Source organism: Melopsittacus undulatus, chromosome 9, assembly GCF_012275295.1.
Source record: "Melopsittacus undulatus isolate bMelUnd1 chromosome 9, bMelUnd1.mat.Z, whole genome shotgun sequence".
Classification (NCBI taxonomy): Eukaryota; Metazoa; Chordata; class Aves; order Psittaciformes; family Psittaculidae; genus Melopsittacus; species Melopsittacus undulatus.
In genome coordinates this window covers 7,279,538-7,300,229 of record NC_047535.1, presented here as the reverse complement: position 1 = coordinate 7,300,229, position 20,692 = coordinate 7,279,538, and the positions used below count along the sequence as shown (strand labels likewise).

Sequence of the window (20,692 nt, the reverse complement as noted above, 5' to 3'; positions counted from 1 at the left end):
AAGGAAGACTAAAATGCTGTTACCTAGTGACCCCTGGCAATTCTTGTGCTGGGTTTTAGTGAATCTGGGGACCGGGATGCTAAAGAAATCTATATGTCCCTTCTTCTCCATTGTTATTCTCCTCTCTTTCTAGTGTGATCATGTGAGTTCAAATGCAATAGAACATCCCTCAATCCCCTGAAACTTGAATTTTTCAACCCAGGAACAGGAAAGAAGATAGCCTAAGTGACCAGTAAAACCCATTGCAGCAGGTGCTGTCAAGGACTTCTTCCAAAATCTGTTTCAAGGCAGCATTCATGAACACCTCAGCAGATGGACTATTGCACAGTATTTGGCAGGCAACCACCCCTATACTAACTTCTTGAAAGAGGTAAGGCATTATCCAGTCACTCTGAGAAAACAACTGTTTGTCTGCACAGCAGCAAACTCAGTCTATCAGATTGAGAGACCATTGTTTTTCCAGTCATTTGGAACCCCTGCATTTGGCAGTCTTTGGAAGAGCAGCTGAGTTTTCTCAGCAACAGGCTTCAAGAGGTCACATTAGTATCAGAAGATCGGTCTTGTCCTCTATAGTTCATAGTTCCTGTAAAAAACTGCCCCCCAAAAATCCCAAACCAATAAGAAATAAGCCTTCTCCAGAAATGCTGACAAGAGAAACAACCCCACTTAACTACTGATCTGTTCCAAAATAGCAAGGCTAAACTGACTGTGGAGTGGATCAGGATACGGGAAGTAAGGGCATGGGGTCCTAAATTGCCTCCTTGCAAAATCTACAGACTTTCAAATGCATATAAATACCCCTATCATATGGAAATATTGAGCACCTCAACAAAAAGTTAGTAAATAATGGTAACTTCCATAATTTTGGGGAACAGAGATGATATTTACATCTCATGTGGTTTTGGCCACACTTGCTTTAATGCATCTGCCATACTACCCATCAAGAAAGATGAGGCTAACCAGGATAGCCCTACAGACTAACTCCAGTTTTCTTGGGAGTATAAGGGACAAAGAATCCCTAAAAAGCTCTCCTGGTTTTATGGTTGCCTTTCCAAACCTGAGAGTGCCAAAGCCAGCACACCTTCAAACTTCTATTCTTTAATGTGGCAGGAACCCAGCAGAGTTAAGCACAGTTGAGCATGTGATTTCTTAGCATTCTGTCAAATAATTAAAACAAATTAACAAACCAGTAAAAAATGTCTAACGAGGGAAAATCCTGCAGCAGTTCACATAATCTACATGGAAGACAAACATCCACCATCTCCTGATTTTGTTTGCTCAGAAACCCTTTCTTTCCTCTTCCCCCACTTCCTAAAAGCTATTAATCCTTACATAGTTTCATGAATTGAGGCCAACAAGCCTAAAAGGTACAATTAGAATATCTTACAAAATGATCTTTTTTTAAGGTCTTTTATAACCTAATTGATTCTATGAGTTACCAAACAATTGTTCAAGGGGTTGGTGGAAATAAGAGAGGCAGGAAAATAAAACAAATAGGATGCAAACTTTTGCCTTGGGTAACAACTTCAGAAAACAGAACAAACAGAACCCTCAATTTGAACCTTCAGTCCTTAGATTGCTATTAGATAACTATTTTTCCCCCTGTACTTTTCTTGCTGGTACAGCTGCTTCCAATTTGAGCCAGTTTGGGCCAGAACGGGAAGCAGAACTATCAGAAAGAAAATCATTCTTTCTTACTCGCAGCATCTGTTTTTGAATGAGATCCCCAAAGCACTGAGGGTCAGCTAAACACATGTATTTTAGAGATTATTTTTTCTTAAAAAAGAAATTTCTGAATGCTTTTGAGTTACCCACGCTTAGGAAACATGTAAGCTCTGAGGGACAAAAGAAATCAGCAATGAGCAAAAGTCCATCAGAGCTGCAAAGATGATGTAAGCGTTTTCCAGAAATGGATGCCAGAAAACATGGAAGATATCCTATTTCTTTACTTTTCTGTTCTGCAAGTACTTATCAAACATGCTTTGTGACAGGAATATTGCTGAAAGCATTTTTGTTGGTGGCTGAACACTGGAAAGAGGCCAAATTAAAATTATTTGTAAGTTTGTGCACCAGATTTCCAATTACAAAACCAATATATATCTTAGCGGAGAACAGAAGCAGTATCATGTGATCTGCAAACTCCATCAAAACAACTCAATTTCTGACTATTAACAGTAATAAACCACTCATGAATAAAGCATAAATAAATGTTCCTTACAGAAAGTGGTTAAGTAATCTTTAATAGTAAGAAAGATGAAGGAAATATTTCATAGCCTAGAGATAACTATAAAGAAACAGAACTGTAACTCAATGGACAAATCATACATTGATAAGAGGTTGGGTAATTTGAGCAGAAACAGGTCAAACCAGAGAAGTCCACCTCTAGTTGGACCAGAAAGCCTTCCATCTTGCATATTGTTTTAGCTATGCTTCTATGGTGAAGCATGAGAGTTTTATCACTCATTTTAAAATTAGTTCATCACTCATTTTAAATAATTCAGCCCATGCTAGCCAGATTAAAGGGGATGGATAATATCAGATCTTCCCATTAAACTTATTCTCGTCACTTCTGTTCAACAAAGACATTTTGAACGGTATGGTCATGCTGTTTGGTGCTGATCTCTCTTCTTCCAGCTTCTCTGCAAAGGGATGGCTTTTCCCTCTAATCAAGTCTGATGAGAAAATTTGGGGTATTCAACTCCTCTGACTTAAAAGCATTAAATTGGACAAGAAAAAATAACCCATATTTTCTCAGCTCTCCCAAAGGTTTTCTTCAAAGAGGGATCCATATCACCAGTAAAATCACTTGCAAAGGGCACTGTCAAAATATCGGCAATAATTTTAAAACTCATTTGTTACTCCTTGTTGTTTATAATCCCTTTGAAGCAAGAAGCTAAAATCTATTTCCGTAAGTACTCCATCTCCTCCACTAGGGACAATGTGCCAAGGAAAATGCTATTCCAACGTAGCATGTACTCATGGAGCATGAAGATGAATTTTGTAGATTCTCTCTATTACAAACACAGACAATTTGGAACTCAGGTGTATACCATGGCACTAAAGACATTAACTTTAGGACCATAGCTGCAGTTATGAATAGAACAACATGGTGCAATACGCTATTGAGGGATCTTAATTAGTTGGCCAGCTAGCAAGGACTCAAGAAGAACAGCGAAATAGTGTAACATGATAGAATACAATAACAGCAAATACACATTAAGGTTTAAAAAACAATCACAAAAGAAACTTGAGAAAATATCAACATGTGTCATTGGAGATTTGACCGTACCTGTACTCAGCAGAGCTTCTTACAGCATAGTCTTTTAAAAACAAAAGGTGAGAAGGGGTTCTACATCCCACAAGAGGGAGGCAGCAATCAACATCACAGGGTAAGCTGGAGGGGTAAATGCTCCAACAAGGCAGCAATGAAGATTGCCTTCATGATCAGCAGGTGTTTTTGGGCAGCTGTTGATTTTTTTTCTGCAACTTTTTAGCTGTGACCATAGGATTGTAAGGTGGCAGAAGCAAGAGGGAGAACTCCCTGCAAAAATTGGCTGCTTTGTTTTTAGCTTTGTTTCAAATGGAGACACTGCTCCCCTAAGAATGAATTGGGCAATCCAGACAAAATGAAAAAGGAGTTTAGATATTTCTTCCCCCTTCTTTTCTTCTTCCTTCAGTTGAACAAAACCTTAGATAAGATCAATAGTTTCTTTAGTTTTATGTTTCGCTTCCTTAAGGGTATTTGGCTTATTGCGTTTCCATTGATCACACAGACTGGGAGATTCAGAGACAAACCATCTCTTTTCTCCTTTCATTTCTGCCTCCTCTCCATTTGAAATCAAATGACTTTTAAATGAGGCTGGGGTCACTATTCTTCCTCATTTACATATCAATAGTACCGATTTCCTACTTCATCTTTCACTCACTAAACTATTTTAGAAATGAAGTGCTCAAGAGCGAGCACACACATTCTTTGGAAAAACTCTTACAGCATCTTTTCTGGACTCTCTATCAGAATAACTAAGCTGTGATTTACCTCAGCCCTTCCTCGACAAGGAAACACACTTATCAGCCTTGTGGAATTCCCATTTTAACCTCTTGCAGCCTCTGTAAAGCTTTCTTGCTTTTCCTAAATCTTTTGCACAATCCTTATCAGATGTGTCTGTGCAGCTCCAAGCACTGTATCTGTGCTCATAACCAGCAAAGCAGCTACTTGAATCAATTACTTTCATCGCTTACAAGCAGGAAGACAGATAAAGACCATGATCTAGGTAGGCTGAGCTCTATTAGAAGTTTGACCACTGATTCAGTTGTTCATCGTTGAATGATACTGTACTTAGGAGCCTCTGCTGCATATAATGAGATGTTCTAAATCCTAGCTGCTCTTTGTACTGTACTTTAAGTTATAAAAGTATAAAAATCATAAGTGCATGCTTGTCCAGAGGGAAATCTGGATCTATCTCTTGCAAGGAAATAAACCTCTGCAATTAAGAAACTGAGTATATTGACAGTTAAACCCAAATAACAGAAAGCTCTAAATACAGGATGCTGACATCTCCTGCCCAAGCATTAGTCTTAGTCTATTGTTTACACACACATCACCTTGAGGGTACAACAGTGAAAAACTCAGGTTGATGTCTCTAGAAAAACATGACCTTTTATGCAATTAATTTCCAGTTTACAGGAATAATTTCAGGGCTTCCAGAAACTAATGGATAGTTTTCGCTTGATAGATGGAAGCTGAGTATTAAACGGTATTATGGAATGAAACCTCCAGGTCAGCCTGTCATGTCCATACCCTAAGTAACCCACTTCTAAATACAAGCAAACAAGCAAGCAAGAACAAACTGTAAAGACTGCTAAAGGGAAGAGGATGAATATTAATTGTTTGAAAAATAATTTATATTAATATAAACATTTTGAGGGAGGTTTCATATTTTTATGCAGCTCTAGTATAAATGTCAACATAAAAAATTACATTCCACTTTAATACTAATAAGTTGAATATTTAGCGTACTTGGAAAAATGAGTGGAAATACATTAAAACTTCCAGAAACAGAGGAAACTGCAAGAAATGTATTAAATTTATGATGAAAAAATGGTGAAGAAATGCCCTTCCATGGCAATATTTATGTACCCTCCATCTTTGCAATGCATGATAATCCTAAGCAAAGCAAAATATAGAGTGACCTCATAAAAATAACCCAATGATCCAGCTGTGACACAGCTTTTCAGGGTGTTCAGAATGGAGATTTCAGAACTGCTTTACAGCTTACACACTCTTCCTCATGGGCCATGAGAACACTGGGGGGATCCTGTCACCAACCACAAGCCCTCATGACAACTTGCTCCTTTCCTCAGTGGCTGTCTGTGGTTATGATCAGTGATGAAAAAAAGGGAAAGAAAGAATGTGGAGAATTTCACATATTTTAATGGATTTCTTCAAAAGAAGAACCCTGAACCACCTGCATGAGGTCTTTCTGCTTATTTTTCATACCTTTACTACACAATACAGGGCTCCTATGGATGGCACAGTGCTCAAATGCAACATCTGAATGTGGCATTTAGTGTTCTCTTCCTACTGTTTCAAGCATCTGATGGCAGAAATTAAGCAAATTTGGGTTAAAGACCTCACAGATGCTGAAGGAGAACGAATCATTAGATATTGATACAATCTGGTGTTTCATTGGGTTTAGGTCTTACTGAGGTTATTTAGAAAATCAGCTAAATCCTCCTCTGTGGAGATTACAAGGAGTTTTGTCATTGACTTTAGTCAAGGTAGGTTTTCCCCCACTGTCTAAAAAAGATTCAAAACTGCTATCTTGACCTGTGGTGCCTATTAAAAAACCATTAGCACTTCTCAGGAGCAGGGAGTGTTAAATGTAATGCCCAGGGCAATTATAATCTCTTCCTTTAAACTGTCTGCAGTTTTATTTCTTCTGCCTTTCCTGTCTTGGAATTGATGTGTGTACATAGAAGAGCATGGTTAAAACAGCAGCCCAGTACTTCCTGGCTGCCTTCTACTGAGAAGTAAAAGGATTAGTATAGAGCTTCCAAAGGTAATTATTTGAATGTCTTATTAATTAATTGTTATTTGTAATAATGGTTCTTTCCTTAAGGGTTTTTCAGGATCCTTAACTGCTTAATAGTGCTGTATAGATAAGGATTGCTCCCTTGTGGGAGAAATGAGGTGGAATATGGAAACCTTTCAAGGAAACAACAGGTTTGGCAAAGGAGCAAGAGACAGAATTCACCATTTAAGTGAACAGAGAATTATGATCACGCAAATGCAATTACCAGAGTTCATCCTGTGTACTTAAAAAGTGCGAGGAGATCTCAGACTTATGTCTCAGATGCATTCAGTACATGTACTGCCCTTCCTACCAAGACCAGAACCTCCTTTGATGTGAAATTCGGGTCTGTCTAGATGACAATCACATACCTTGAGCTCATGGACAGCTGTCAAAACTAGCCGTAGATCAGCTACTTTGGCTGTCAGTAACAGGCAAATCCAAAAGTTCTTTGTGCAGGATCTTAAATTTAGCCAGGTGAATGCTCAGGTAATTAGCCTGTACCAAAGAGCTTGGTGCCAATAGTATTCAAGTTAATTACCTTAGACCTTGGCTCAAAGATGTCCATATGACCTGCCCACAGATTTTTTTACAGCACTGTGAATGCCCTTACAAAGCTAAAATGCCCTGTATCATCTCAAAAACACTCCTTCCATAAGCTTTTGGTTTCAGACTAGAGCTTCTTTTTATTTCAGTGCTGAATGAAACTTCAGAGCTTTTCTCATATGGAAAGTAAGAGGGATCATTGAAAAATTTCACTAAGGAGAAACCCAGACTCATGGCTACATGTATGTGGAGAGAACAGACAACACTAAGCATCAAGACAATGGCTATATGCTCATGAGATGTGCATTAGGAGCGTGGCAGCACAAGGTTCTTTGAAAGACTGACTCACTTTGTAGAGACCGTGGCTGCAGCCGCAGTAGGTGCTCTCCATGGTGTAGCTCCTTAACACACCCATTTCCTTCCATACCACCACCCGGGCTGTTGACTCCCGGGACTTCTCCACCAGGAAGCTGCAGCTGTTCATCACAAACGCAGGGGCCACTTTATCCAGGATTTTAGGAAGAGTCTATGAGAAAATATCAGAATGCATTCAACAGATGTGCATGCATTTAGATCATAAAGATATATATGGAGACCTGTGATTTTTCATATGTATTTAATCAAATCTATCTATAGACACCGTTATTGAGAGCTCCAACCACTGCATTGTGTCCATCCCATGTGAAATTCTCTCATTCTAACATTTGTTTCCTTCCAAAGACTAAAATGCGAAATACCCAGTACACTTGCTGTATCTCATTCTAAATCAAACATCTTCACACCCAAGAGTTTGGGACTGCTGAAATCACAGTTTCCTTTTCTAGCTGCTTCGACATTAACTTACACCTTCCTGTTGGGCTGCAGAGGTCTGCAGTCATAGTTCAGTATCTGATATTCCCATTCTTCCCTTTCTAGCTATCCTATATCTCCTCCCATCGTGCACCCCCAGTTTGAGACGGGATTCAGCTGTGGGAGGAGTTTTGTCTGAGCACAAAGCAGAGAAAAGGTTGCACATAATTATACAAAAGTAGAGCTCAACATTTAACTAAGTTCCACTGTGAAGCAAACCAAAATATTCTCATCTGAGTCCAAACAATCTATTTTATACACTTAATTGAGAAAAATCACACTAAAAAGTAATTATGAAAACCCAGTTAAAATTACATCTTAACGCTGAGTGGTTTTCTTATTCCAGAAAACATATTTCCCAACAACAAAGTCTATAAACACTCCTGATACACTGCAGTATCAAATATTTCCACCAGTGCAGAGGCAACACTTAGTCATTACACAGCACTAAATGTGTTACATTTACACTCTATAAAATCAAACACAAGATACATCAACACTATGTGTGCTCTATGTACAAGCTGGACCTTTAGGTGCATGTGTATGTGTGTGTGTGTAAATTTTAGTGCTGGCATACTAAGCACAACATATGCCAAAAGACCATTTGATTCATCCAAAGAACAAGCAAAATAAGGACATTCATTATTTCTTTGACTACAGCTTTCTTAACCATCTGAACTGAATGGAATCATACAGAAAGAGTTCCTGCTTACTGCTAATGATATTTACCCTTGAACTTCATCCACTTTAGATGCTGAAAGCCAACCAGCTCATTTAACTTTCCAATAACAATCAGTTTCACTGGCTGATTCTGAGCAAGTGCAGTTCTGTTCTCTTGAGCTTTACTTCATAGCACATATACTACATTCGTGTAAGGGAATATTTGGTTTCAGTGGAAGAATAATGTATTTCCTAAAACGTGTTCAAGGTAAATGATAAGTCTTTGGCCAACTATTTTGCAGCATCTCTTGCAAACAGCTTAAGTGCACACAAATCCATAACAAAAAAGTAAATTTGGGTTTTCAGTATGCTCTGGCTGCAGCTGTCTATGGACTTTACCAGATATGGAAGGTAGAGACCTGAAGATCTAGAAGGTCCATTTTCAGCTTAAAAAATGAGGTGGAAAAACTGGGACAAAGCAAGAGATTTCATTTTCAATCTGAGACCACCATAAACCTCACTCTTAATTCAAGACCTCCAGAGTGCTACTAAGAGCTATGGCACCCCTCTTCCTGTGGGCATGCCAAACAGAAGGATCTTTAAGATTGACTGCTTGCATTAGAGGAAGCATCTAACACTTCTGGATTGCCTACAATGTGCTACTTGCTGCATGGTGATCATGAAATAGTATACTACTGTGTTTTCCTGGATTTGGGTTAAACAGGAATTGAAAGAAATGCAGCACAGCCATATCGCCCAGGTATTTATAACCCTCAGCACAGCCATGAGATGCAGTTAAACTGTTTTTGAAGGTTCAGATTGTTTTCATTCTGCCCTTATCTGAGCCAATACTCAGATTTTTTTGTCAATATATACTATCAAATACAATAATCAGACCCCTAATCCAGTTTAGCTTTTCAAAACATCTGAAATCATATGCATAATCAATCTCTTACATTTAATTAAATAAAAACGTTGGCAGGTAACAGTAATGTCTCTGTACGCAGGACTCATTTAGGAGCATTAGCAAATCTGAATTTAATATTCTTTTCATTTTACCAGCGTTCACTGGATTTCACACTAATGCTTCTTTCTTCTGTACTTATTCTTCTCATTAATTACCTTTCAATAGAATATTATGAAAGAGTGAAAACACACCCTTTAAAAGGATGCTTTTATGATAATATGCAGCAATGTGACTGAGTTCTATTTCTCACACATGGATGCATTTAGCGTGTACCACAGCAAAGGAAGCTACTCCCCTCACACAGGACTCTGTCCATAAACCTCCAATCTCATTAGGAGAGAATGGAATTATATTTCTTTAGTGATGTCCCTGCTCTCAAAGGAGTCCGGAATGGCTATCAAAAGGACAAATCTTTAAGCTGAGCTTTGAGATGCGGGTGCTGTTCAAGTCATGCAAGACCACCAAATATTAGAAGGTAATGAAGACTCTTATTCCTGTATATTGCCAAGGGCTACAGCTGAGTCTATGACCTATGAGGCAAATGCTGTTCCAAAAAAACAACATTTTCTTGAGGTATTTGGTTCCGCTACTGGGGAAAAAAGTCAATCGTGGGGGCCACATTAATCCCCAACTACATACAGGAGGCAGGGGAGGAACCTGTGCAGACTCTGCAAGGAAGCAGGTCTGAGACAGGGGTTTGAAGCTGCAGATGTGTTCTCCTGTGTGTTGAGTTTCCCCGGCCTAAAAATGAAGAGGGTGACCCATAGGCAGGAACAGCAGCAGGCACCCATCTCCTGTTTTGTGCAAAAGAGGATATGAACCACAAGACCTTTCTCATGGGCTACTACAGAGTATCCTCGGAAGCCTCGGAGCTTGTCTTCATTGGAGATTCAAGACAGGCTCCAGATGCTGACAGCACCATTTGCATTCTGTTTGTGTAACACCAAACCATCCTCAGTCTTTTCAAGCCCCCTGAACACAAACACAGCAAAAGACATCCTGACTGTAGGTACCCTGCCTGCTTTCTTTGTGAAACAGTGTTTGCCACAGGGACCCCTTGCAATGAAAGCTGGAGCACTTTCTGACAGTAAAGTTTCAGTGTTCAGTGTACAATGCTGTAAGATGAAGACAGAAGACGTGGCATCCTTATGGGAGGATTAGTATTGCAAGCACAAATTAGTCTTTGTGCTGAGACAGCAAAAATTGTACATACATAAACTGAAAAAGACTTTTCAGCCTCTTTCAGGGTGAATCAAGCTATAGCTCTATAATCAGTTTAAGACCCCGATTACTGTTTTATGAAGTGAACATTTAAAAGACTATAATTAGAGCTTATAAGATTCTTTCTTTCTCAATAAATTTGTCATTTAAGACAAAAATATACTCTAAACAGAAACAAAAAGAGAGGTGCAGGAAATGCAGAAAACTGATAAGTGTTTCATTCACATGAAGTAGAAATAAATCAGATTTTTTTATCTTTTGTTCTTTCTAATTCCAGAAAACATTCGCTAGATCTAACACCAAACTCTTGCTGTGGAGACAACTCCGTCATGTTAGATCTGTTTGACACCCACTGAATTATCTGGCATCTTCAGTGGGATCAAGAACATTTTGTGATGAAGGAATTCAACTGAGTAGGACAGCGGCACATTGTCATTTACTCAGTCACCATTATATACTTCCTACTTATTTTCTTGTTATTTTGGGTTGAGGGAATAAGAGTGTATGTATATAACAATATTCTCGACAATATCTGGCACATGAAGATATTATATGTGATTTGAAACTCTCACTGGACCATTACTCCTCTGGAGTAAGGCAAGTTTGCACTCAGCTCCAAAACCTGTGATCTGGCCTTATCTTAACTAGCTGTGTAGATGCACATACAAAGCCAGTAATTGCAGAGAGAAACAAAATGGACCTACCCTGTAGCCAACATCTTCTGTGATCACCGCTGTGTCAACCATGCAGCCTGCTTGCCACAAGGTCTCCTTGATGCTGCAGCCATAAAGAAACACGTTCTTTCGCTGTGAGTGCCCATGGTAGTCGCAGAATACCTAGGGAAAGTAGAAAAAACTTGAGCACTGACAAAGAAAAAGCTCCCTGCTTCTTCATAATAAACACTATAAGACTATGGGGGTGTTAATGTGTTTTCTCGGGTCTCTTCATAGTAGCTTAGACTCTGAGCCATGCCTATAACCTGTGTCAAACTCTGTTAGTCAGTTGTATCTAGTTTTATTTATTCAAACTGTCATGATCACAGGGATCTGAAGTCAAGACTAGTGCATTTCTGTCTGTAGCAGAAGTAAACATGACACCTGTGCAAGAATCCATAGCAACTCAGGAACCTAAGGGTTCATGGTAACTTCTGCTACAACAGAATAATTTGTCAAGCACTTTCTACTTGTAAACTCCAGCTTTACTTCATGAGATTTGAAATCTGTGCTTTCTCAATCAAACAATCATCATTTTGTCACCTTGAAATTCAAAACCTGTGCTACACAATTTTCAGGAAAATATAATTGCACAATTGTGATACACTGTCAGATCTTTACATGTATTCCTGTAAGCTGAGCACAGAACATGACCTATCTTCATGGCAAATAATCTCATTCCACACTAATCTATCTGTCTATCTAATCCATCTCTCTCATGTCAGCTGCCATATAAACTAGGCACCAGGCACATTCTCAGTTTTAACGGAAGTTTTGATTGCCTTTATAGATAGATATCGACTCCCATAGAAATGAAAAGCACGATTTAATGACCCAAGACATACATATTGACCCAAGTCTTAAAGAATAATCAATCTCAGTGCCCTCTGAGATATGAAGTCAATGCACACACTGCTGTTACATACATTCTCTGTGTCTTTACCAGGAATATTCAGAAATCTGTCAATGAAAACACAAGAATGTCTAAAGAGAAGGAATTGGTTCATTTAAAACCAGTATTCACCACTGAGTAGTAAGGAACTTCAAGATTCAATGAAAACCATTTTCCAGGGCTTATGTCAGGGACAAAAGAATGGGTATAGGAAGGTAGGGAAGAATGACGGATAGATATAGAGAGAGATTGGGGAGAAATATTGAGTAAAAAAAAAAAAACTTGTAGAATTGTTTCACTTGGAAAAGATCTCTAAGATTATCAAGTCCAACCCAGAACTGTCAAGTTTACCACTAAACCATATTCCTAAGCACCACATCTACATGTCCTTTAAATACCTCCAGGGTAGTGATTCCAACACTTCCCTGAACAACTTGTGCCAGTGCTTGACAACCCTTTTGGTGAAGAAATTTTTCCTTATACCCAACCTAAACCCATCCTGGTGTAACTTGAGGCAGTTTCCTCTTGTTCTATCTCTTGTTACTTAGGAGAAAAGACCAACCCCTACCTCACTCTAATCTCCTTTCAATGCTAAACAACCACATTCCTTCAGCAGCCACTCACTGGACTTGTGCTCCAAACTCTCCATTGCTCTTCTCTGGACACACTCCAGCACCTCAATATCTTTCTTGCAGTGAGGGACCCACAACTGAACACAGGATTCAAGATGCAACCTCAATAGTGCTGAGTACAGGGGGACAATCTCTGTCCTGGTCCTGCTGGCCACACTATGTCTGATATAAGTCAGGATGTTGTTGGCCTTCTTGGCTGCCTGGGCACAAGCTGGCTTATGTTCAGCTGCTATCAATCAATACCCCCAGGTCCATTTCCTCCAAGCAGCTTTCCAGCCACTCTTCCCCAAGCATGGAGTGTTGCATGGGGTTGTTGTGGTCCGAATGCAGGATTCAGCGCTTTGCCTTGTTGAACCTCATACCATTGACCACAGCCCATAGATCCAGACTATCCAGACCCCTCTGTAGAGCCTTCCTATCATCATCTAGTAGCTCAACACTCCCACCCATATATAGACATACATAAATACATATAGAAGAGGGGAGAAACAGATGGGATAGATAAGTTTCTTCCACCAACTGTTAGGACAAGATTTACCCTAGTATGTTTACCTCCCAGCTATACAGTAACTAAGTTTAGCTGCAGCAAGTCAGGGAGTTTAATTATCTAGGAATATGAACATGTACATACTTTCAGCTCCTCTAACAAACAGTAGGTTGGCATATTGTAGAAGTTAAGTCACACGTGCATAAAAACTGCTCCTAATTAGGAGGACAGTTACACATATCTCACAGCTTATACACTGCTCCTTCTTTTGGTTTCTGATGCATCAACTTTCCTTCCTGCACTACCACTCACCTCCAGCTCTCTGCAGGGCTCTGGGTCCTCACATCCCTATCCCTGCAGCACATACTTTGCACACCTGAAGCATGTGAACAGCAACTTACCCAGCAACTACTGCTCCTGCTTTACTTATAACCTTGGACACAACAAAGCCAGAAAGGGAAGGACAAACAGGGCAGTCTGAGAGCTGCTCATTGGTACATTGGTGCAAACCTACAACCAGCATCATTTCCAAAGGAAAATAGCCAGCAGTGCACAGCCCCAGAGATTCAGCTCCCTCAGGCTGTGTACACATTTTGCAGGGCTTACGCAGCCGCTGCACACTTGAAGTAACTCTGAACCACGTGTAATTACCCTGTAATATCTCCTTCCAAAGAGCTGCATTTATTGGCTCTCCTAATGACAGACATTTTTCCAGCTGGTATTTCATCTAAGCCATCAGCAATACACAGTCATAGCTTAGGTTAACCACAAGCACCACCTAGAATTTATTCCTATGAATATCAAAGAGGATTTTATAGCTCTCGTCTCATTTCAAGGCAGAGAAGGCAGCTCAATTGGGTATCAATTACCTGCCAATTTACAGAATTACCAACACACAAAAGGTAGAATATGTTATCTGCCCAAAATATTACTTTAAATATCAGAAACCACACAGGGATGATCAGATAGCCAGCTAGCAGGGCTGCCTGATTGGTGGCAGGTCTATAATTCTGCACTTCAAGAAACCATCTGCAGATGAGTCTTCAGTGACAGGTCTGGAATAAGACTTCTTTTATTGGTAAAGGATCATCAAAGCCAGGTTCTGTAACGTGGCTGCTGTTCCAGGCCATGGGATTTTTCACTGATTGCCCCTAGCTTCCGCAAGCAGAAGCATCAGTGCTGCTGAAAAGTCTTTCATTCTATTTTGAGGCTTCATAGAGCTATATCTTAATTATGTTTGTGAGATACTGCAGTCACTTTCAGTGTTTATATTTGATTATTCTTCATAATGAACTCTTCTGCCTTATTTTCACACTACAGGGTAGCTTATGTCCTGCTATTCATGAATCTGTATTTTGTAGTTTGAGCACCCAGTACAGAATTCTTCCTGGTTCATGTCTGGGCAAACACTAAACAAACTTGGGACCTACAGTCCTTTTTCTCCAGCCTGTTCTTCCATGACTGGAACACTGATATACACAAGCCAAACTCCCAAGGTTTACTCTTGCTGGGATATGACTCAAGATACACATGCAAATCTTTATCTATTTAAAGTGATTTGCCAGCCCTGATCATCCTAAAGGTAAGGACTGTTTTCTAACTCAAAAACAACTCTCCTCATGAGTCACAGAACCAGACACCTTTTCAAATAAAGGAAAAGCAAAATAGAAAACAGGAAGCCAGAAAATCTGCTGCAAACCAGAACATTTTGAAATTTCTTTTCTGTTTTTTGGTGTAAAGTCTCTCTTTTTTTTCTTTAAAAACACTGGGACAGGGCTTTGAATCTCAGAATTTTGAGCTTGACATGCCCAGGCTTTTTCCCCTTGCAATAATCTACATCCTAGCAGGCAGATGCTTGTTTCCAAGCTTGATATAATGTCTTTGAATGGCAGCAAACTCTGCTCAGTGCCTTCTGGTCCCTAGAAATTTCTTTCTGTCCCCTTCTAAGGCATCCTGCTCTTCACTGCAGCTCAGACTTTGTACAAGATGCAGGTTCCCTGTTGCATGCTGCGAGTGCATTGTCAGCTGTAATTTCTAAACCATAGCAATTTCTCACTACAAACCCTCAAGGAGAGAGCAACTTTCCTCTCCCCATCAGATCTGGGTGTTCTCAGAGAAAAAGACTCCAACATTCCCATAGTCGAAAGGAGATCCCATGCTGCAGAGATGTGCAGTGTCACACTGCACCCACTTCCTTGTCTTACTGGGGTTCCCAGAGCCAACAAGAAAACAAAAAACACTTCATAAGGTGTTGTCTAGCAAACCTAGCAATTAATATGGCTTTGGTTTGGAAGGCTGTTACCTTTAAAGTTCTTTCCTTTTCTTCTTTCAAGCAGCTTTTTTTTTGCCTTGAAGGAACTGCTCGTGCATCCCCAGGATAAGTGAAACTAAATCACTTCACAGACATCACTTTGCTATTGATGAACTTGGGTTCCATGGGATGTTGGAGGTAAAAAAAATCCAACAAAACAACTCTTCAAACTCTTCCCCCCCCAAACAAAAGGAAAAAAAGACAGCAAGAAACACAGCTTTCTTCTGCAGGAGGGAAAAGGCATTTTGGAGCATGTATAACTAAAATCAATGTACTCTTCAAAGGCTAAGAAAAATCAGTTTACCAAGTCTGACATACAGCCTGTGAGTGAGGGAGATGATAGGATCAATAGTCTCCCTTCATTCAGCAATGATGAAAACTTGCACTGAATGGTCAGCCTTACACACCTGGATACAACAATGATGGCTGTGCATTAAAAAAGGCCAGAGAGTAAATAGAAGGGTAAAACGAAACTGATCCTACATTGCTCTGAATCAAAGGAAAAGACTGGTGAGTAAATTCACCACTGAGCTGAGTTTCCACAGTATTCTTCAGAGTGCAGGGTTGAATTTTAGAGCTGTTGTACTGACCAAAAGCAGCATTCCCATACGAAAGGAGTTCACAGACATTTTCATCTTGCCTAGGGCTTTTTCTTATCAAATTCAGAGGGAATTTGGTGTCTTTGGATGTTTCCTGCGTGACTGTAGCTACCATCAGCCAACCTGGAAGTCTGTTCATCCACATCTGCTTGTTAACATTTGAACCTTCCCGTGTTTTTTTCCCTTCAGATCTCAGAATTACACTTCCATTCTCCTGGACATCAAGACTGAGCTATTGGGATGGATTCTGGTGCTATCCCAGTTGAAGGCTTGAGACAAGACCCATGTCTCATGAATTTCTGGTACCCCCAGAATCAGATATTTTCTTCCCATTACCGAAGCAGCATGGAAGCTCAGACATCTTGAGGGCTGCTTCCTGTGGTTTTTTGTGATGCCATGGGTCGTTCCAATATGGGTTTTGCAGAGTCCATTCAGACTATGTCTTTGTGGAATTTCTCCTATCACTGCCATGAAGACAGCAATAACCTATTCATAATATTTTACTTAGATGAAGTACTTTGAGGATATTAAAGAGCTTTAAGAAACTCATTTTCTCATTTATATTTCAGGTGCACAGAGATTCTGAGATTTGGAGATGCTGGTTAGAAGATTCAGTAAGTAATAAATATCCAAGACTTTCAAAACACTTCTGTAAAATGAAAGTATAACAGCATAAAATACCTTCCAAATCAATCTAGCTCTAAAACAAGACTGTTCACACAACTACAGTGAGTAATCCATATACAGTAACTCATAGAAAATCCTGGAAGAGACTCACCAGAGGAGCCCGGCCAATGCTGCGTAGGTAATAAAGAAGACCTTTGGCATGATAAATTGTTGGATGGAGCTGGGAATTGGGTGTCAACCACTGCCTGTTCAGATCATCCCCACTCAACGAACAACGGTGGCTGAAATCAAAAAGCAACACGTCACAAACTAGCAAAACAACATCTGATTCCAAGAAGTTGCTGATTCTGCAAAGCCCTGGTGCAAGGTCAGGGAATGCCAGTTAGGACACAGATATAAAGGGTTTGAACATTGGGCTGGAATGAATCAACAGCCTGCAACATATTTCTAAAGTTCTTATAGTATATGAATTTTATCGTTTCCTCTCCTACCAAGGTTGCAGTCCTGAAAATAAATGCAGTTTTTCCTTTACCCAAGTACGTACAAATCAAAAGGCTACTTGGAAACAAAGAGTTCTGAAACATTCTAAATTCTGTGCTATGAAATTTGCCCAGCTCACGTACAGCCCAGGCTTCTCAAAACCTCCACAGCAAACAAGCACATACAACTCCTACTCATTCTAATTGAAGACAGGCACTTGAATCTCTTCGACCGGTCTGAAATATGAATGCACTTAAATGAGATGAGCTGGATATCTTATTTAAGCTTCTCCACTCACAAGAAATGCCACTATCTAAAGCACATCAGGAAGATTTTGATGCATGCTACATCATTATGTAGAACAATTATCTAGCTTCACTGCGAAGGCTGCATAAAAAGCTAAATAAGGATCCCAGATTTGCACTGAGAAAACAACTCCCTTAGTTGGTTTGAACATCTTCTGTTACTGACTCAGTGATCAGTGGAAGATTGTGCAGGATACTTGACCGTATGGAGCAGTACATCACTGTGCAATTTTACATGATCTAACTAATCTCCCTTGTTAGTGACTATGTGTAGAACAGAGCCTCCTCATGCTCCTCAAAGGATTTACAATTTCATTCACAACAACAGTGCACTGACAGAATTCAGAAATCAACCCTCCTGCATATGATATTGTGGTAGGTCCTCATCATCTCCATACTATCCTGTTCAACACTAGAAAGCTCTTGGTGGCAATGTAAACTTCATCTGGCTTGTGCTTCAAAAGAAACCTTATAAAATAATCCTAAGTGTTGGATGAATTCCTAACTGTGGAGTTGCATCCAGCTTTGCTGTTCCAGCCTCCTAAAGCAAAATAAAATACAACTGTAGTGCTGGGGATGTGGTCTGTTGTTGTATTGCAGAGCCTTACACTGCAGCTAGGGTGTATCACGTGTAGCATCACTGGCATTATCAATGCCTTGCAAGTGATGCTTGAAGAAAGACTATCATAAAGCAGGAATGTTTAAAAAAAAAGCAGAACCAGTGGAGAACCAGTTAAGAAGACAAAGAAATAGTCACTAAGAATATTTCATACATTTTTAATATAGAAAAGCAAGGTCTCTAATGCCATCTTGGGGTTTCTAGCAACATCACAAGATCCATTCCAAGTTTACTCTAGTTTCACTTTCCTTATAATCCATAGTTCCCATATTACTCATTCAGCAAACCAGAACAGATTAGCAACAGTTAACACACGGGAAGTTGGCAAATGCTGTTGTGATGCTTCTGCCAAAAATTCTACATGAAAACAAGACTTCTGTTATGTTTCTTAAAGGCTCTTCAGATAAAGCTACCTTTAGGCTCATAAGGCTCATCTCTCCTCAGGACCACAGGGGCTCAACCGAGATTAGCAGCTACATTTCTGCCAAGAACTTGTCTGCTTACACAGTTGCCTTTCAATAGGTACAACTCCACATAGTCATTGGGCTGCATTTAGAAACTCATCTGCAAAAAAACTTTCTTATTCCTTCAGAACACGTAAAGAAATCTCATGAGCTGCTAGAAAAGCATGTGAGAAAAGCTCCCCATCAAGTCTATTAACACACATTAAAGTCAAATAGTGTGGCCCATGGACTGCATTGGACTGCATGGACTGCAACGCATTACTCATACATGAGAGAAGTTTTCACACAGCACACCAACATCTCTGCTGCTCGCAGCTCTTCAGACAGGTTTCATTGTCCATAATGCAATTTGCCAACTCTGCTGCTCTGGTAGAAATTGACTTTTCTTAGAGGTGACCCAATGACAAGCCAGTCCCCTCTCCTGCAGTTCACAGATGCTGCTGGTTGCTTAGTATTAGTTTAGTAACTGTAATCCAACTCTGAAACCGTAATTTGACTGCTCTTATGTACTGAAGGGAAGGAAGGTGACATCTCCGCATGTAGACAAGAGCTGGGAGACAAAGTTCAGCTTTGTCCCTTCAACGATTAACATCTCTGCTCAGTTAAACAACCTTTAAATATTAGCTCTCAGCTCTTAAGGAGGTGCAGAACTTTAATTAAACAATGAGAGGCTGATTTTTCCTATACTGCTCCCTCCTTCCATCACACTGTTAAAGTCTGTTTACTTTTATAGATTCCAGCTCCCTGCCAGCCCTGTTCCCCTTATCCCTTCCTTTCTCCTCTCCTTCCTAACAGTGATGGCATTCACAGATAATGGTTTTGTCCATTATGCTTCTGCAGTCAAGGATGAAGGTAAAATATTAAGCTGATTTCAAATGCTGATAGCAAATAAAGGGACTGGGAAGCTGAGACTGGCTTTAAGTGTTGGCAGGATTTAATGAAATTCACTGTTCAAATCAAAGGCATTTCTTACAACACAGTTCCAAGCTATTATATTTGCTTTAAATGTTTTATGTGTCCTTTCTCCTTTGCAGCACTAGCAAGACTACCTGCCACCTGAGATAGGACAAGTAGCAGCTCAAAGTAAATTAGAAAAACATTTTCCAAAAAGAATTCCAGCAAGAAAGCCCAACCTCTGTATCTCTATGTAGATTACCTGTAATTCTGCTATTTGGTACGTATATTCAACCCAGATGTATTCAAAACAATTAAACTGTATTTCTCTTGTGCACAAGACTGATGCTTTTGTTATAGCCCTGACTCTTCTGCCTTTGTACAGCCAGGACATTTCTTGATGTGTACCAGGGGATAGGTAATGGCAGTTTCTGAGGCAGTTCATGGCAACCAAGTGGAACACAGCCAAAGGAGACAAAACGAACACATTTGACCTTCTCCAGTCAGATCCTAGTAGTACTTCCACAGGTATCTGTAAAATGACTCTGGAGAAGCTATAGAGCTAGTGGAAGAATTGCTCCCCTGATCTCTACTAACTAAACTTTTCTAAGATGTGACTAGAAAACACTAACACGATACAGGGCAAGGTGTTCAGCACTGACTATTGCCCAACTATAAAAGTGCTTGGGCAATCTGTCCTTCCAATGTACAACAATAATGCCACATGGTCCAGTAAGGTGAATACGACCAAAGCATTCAAGCCATCCAGCCCCTGGAGAAGGTAACTCATGTGACTGGTTCCAAGCAGAGTAAATTCATCCATAGGTGAATTTGTTGGTAAGTGTTAGCTTTAAATATTATCATAATAATCCACCAAGAATATTGCTATAGCTATGCAGTCCTCAGTTCTAAAGGTGTATAAATGCCATGTAGGAGAACTACTCTGTGAAAACTAGATCCCTGGCATCTGAAGTTGATACACCACAGACAGAAAGTTCAGGTTGAGATTTCCCTCCTGAACCCATAGGAGGTAACTGAACTTCTAACTGAAGCATTAGACTCTTGGTCTGAGTGCAGGGATACCTCACAGTGAGTTAATAAAGAAGAGGTTAAGTAGATCAAGAACAAACTTGTTCGGTTTAAAAGAGAATTGTATTTTAAATCTCCTGGCACTTTTAAGACCTCGCTTTTAATCTTGTACCTCAAGGCCTGGCATTTTTACTAAAGATGTGCTTTCTTTGTTGTGTTCCTCCTACGCCTGCTTTGTTTGAGGGCAAGGTAACCTCAGCTATGGCAGTAAACTGCACCGAATTCTGCACAAAGCACGTATATGGACGGAGAGATGGCATCCAGTC

At 39.9% G+C, this 20,692-nt stretch overlaps 1 protein-coding gene across 1 annotated transcript in view; it reads right to left on the bottom strand.

Moving 5' to 3' along the window:
* The window catches only part of AGBL1 (AGBL carboxypeptidase 1), a 262,777-nt gene that overhangs the window by 115,239 nt on the left and 126,846 nt on the right, over positions 1-20,692 (bottom strand). The window contains exons 19-21 of the mRNA XM_034066142.1: positions 16,727-16,856; positions 11,019-11,150; positions 6,967-7,143 (exon numbers count right to left, since the gene is read on the bottom strand). Coding sequence (XP_033922033.1) covers positions 6,967-7,143; positions 11,019-11,150; positions 16,727-16,856 — 439 coding nt within the window. The remainder of the gene's footprint in view (positions 1-6,966; positions 7,144-11,018; positions 11,151-16,726; positions 16,857-20,692) is intronic.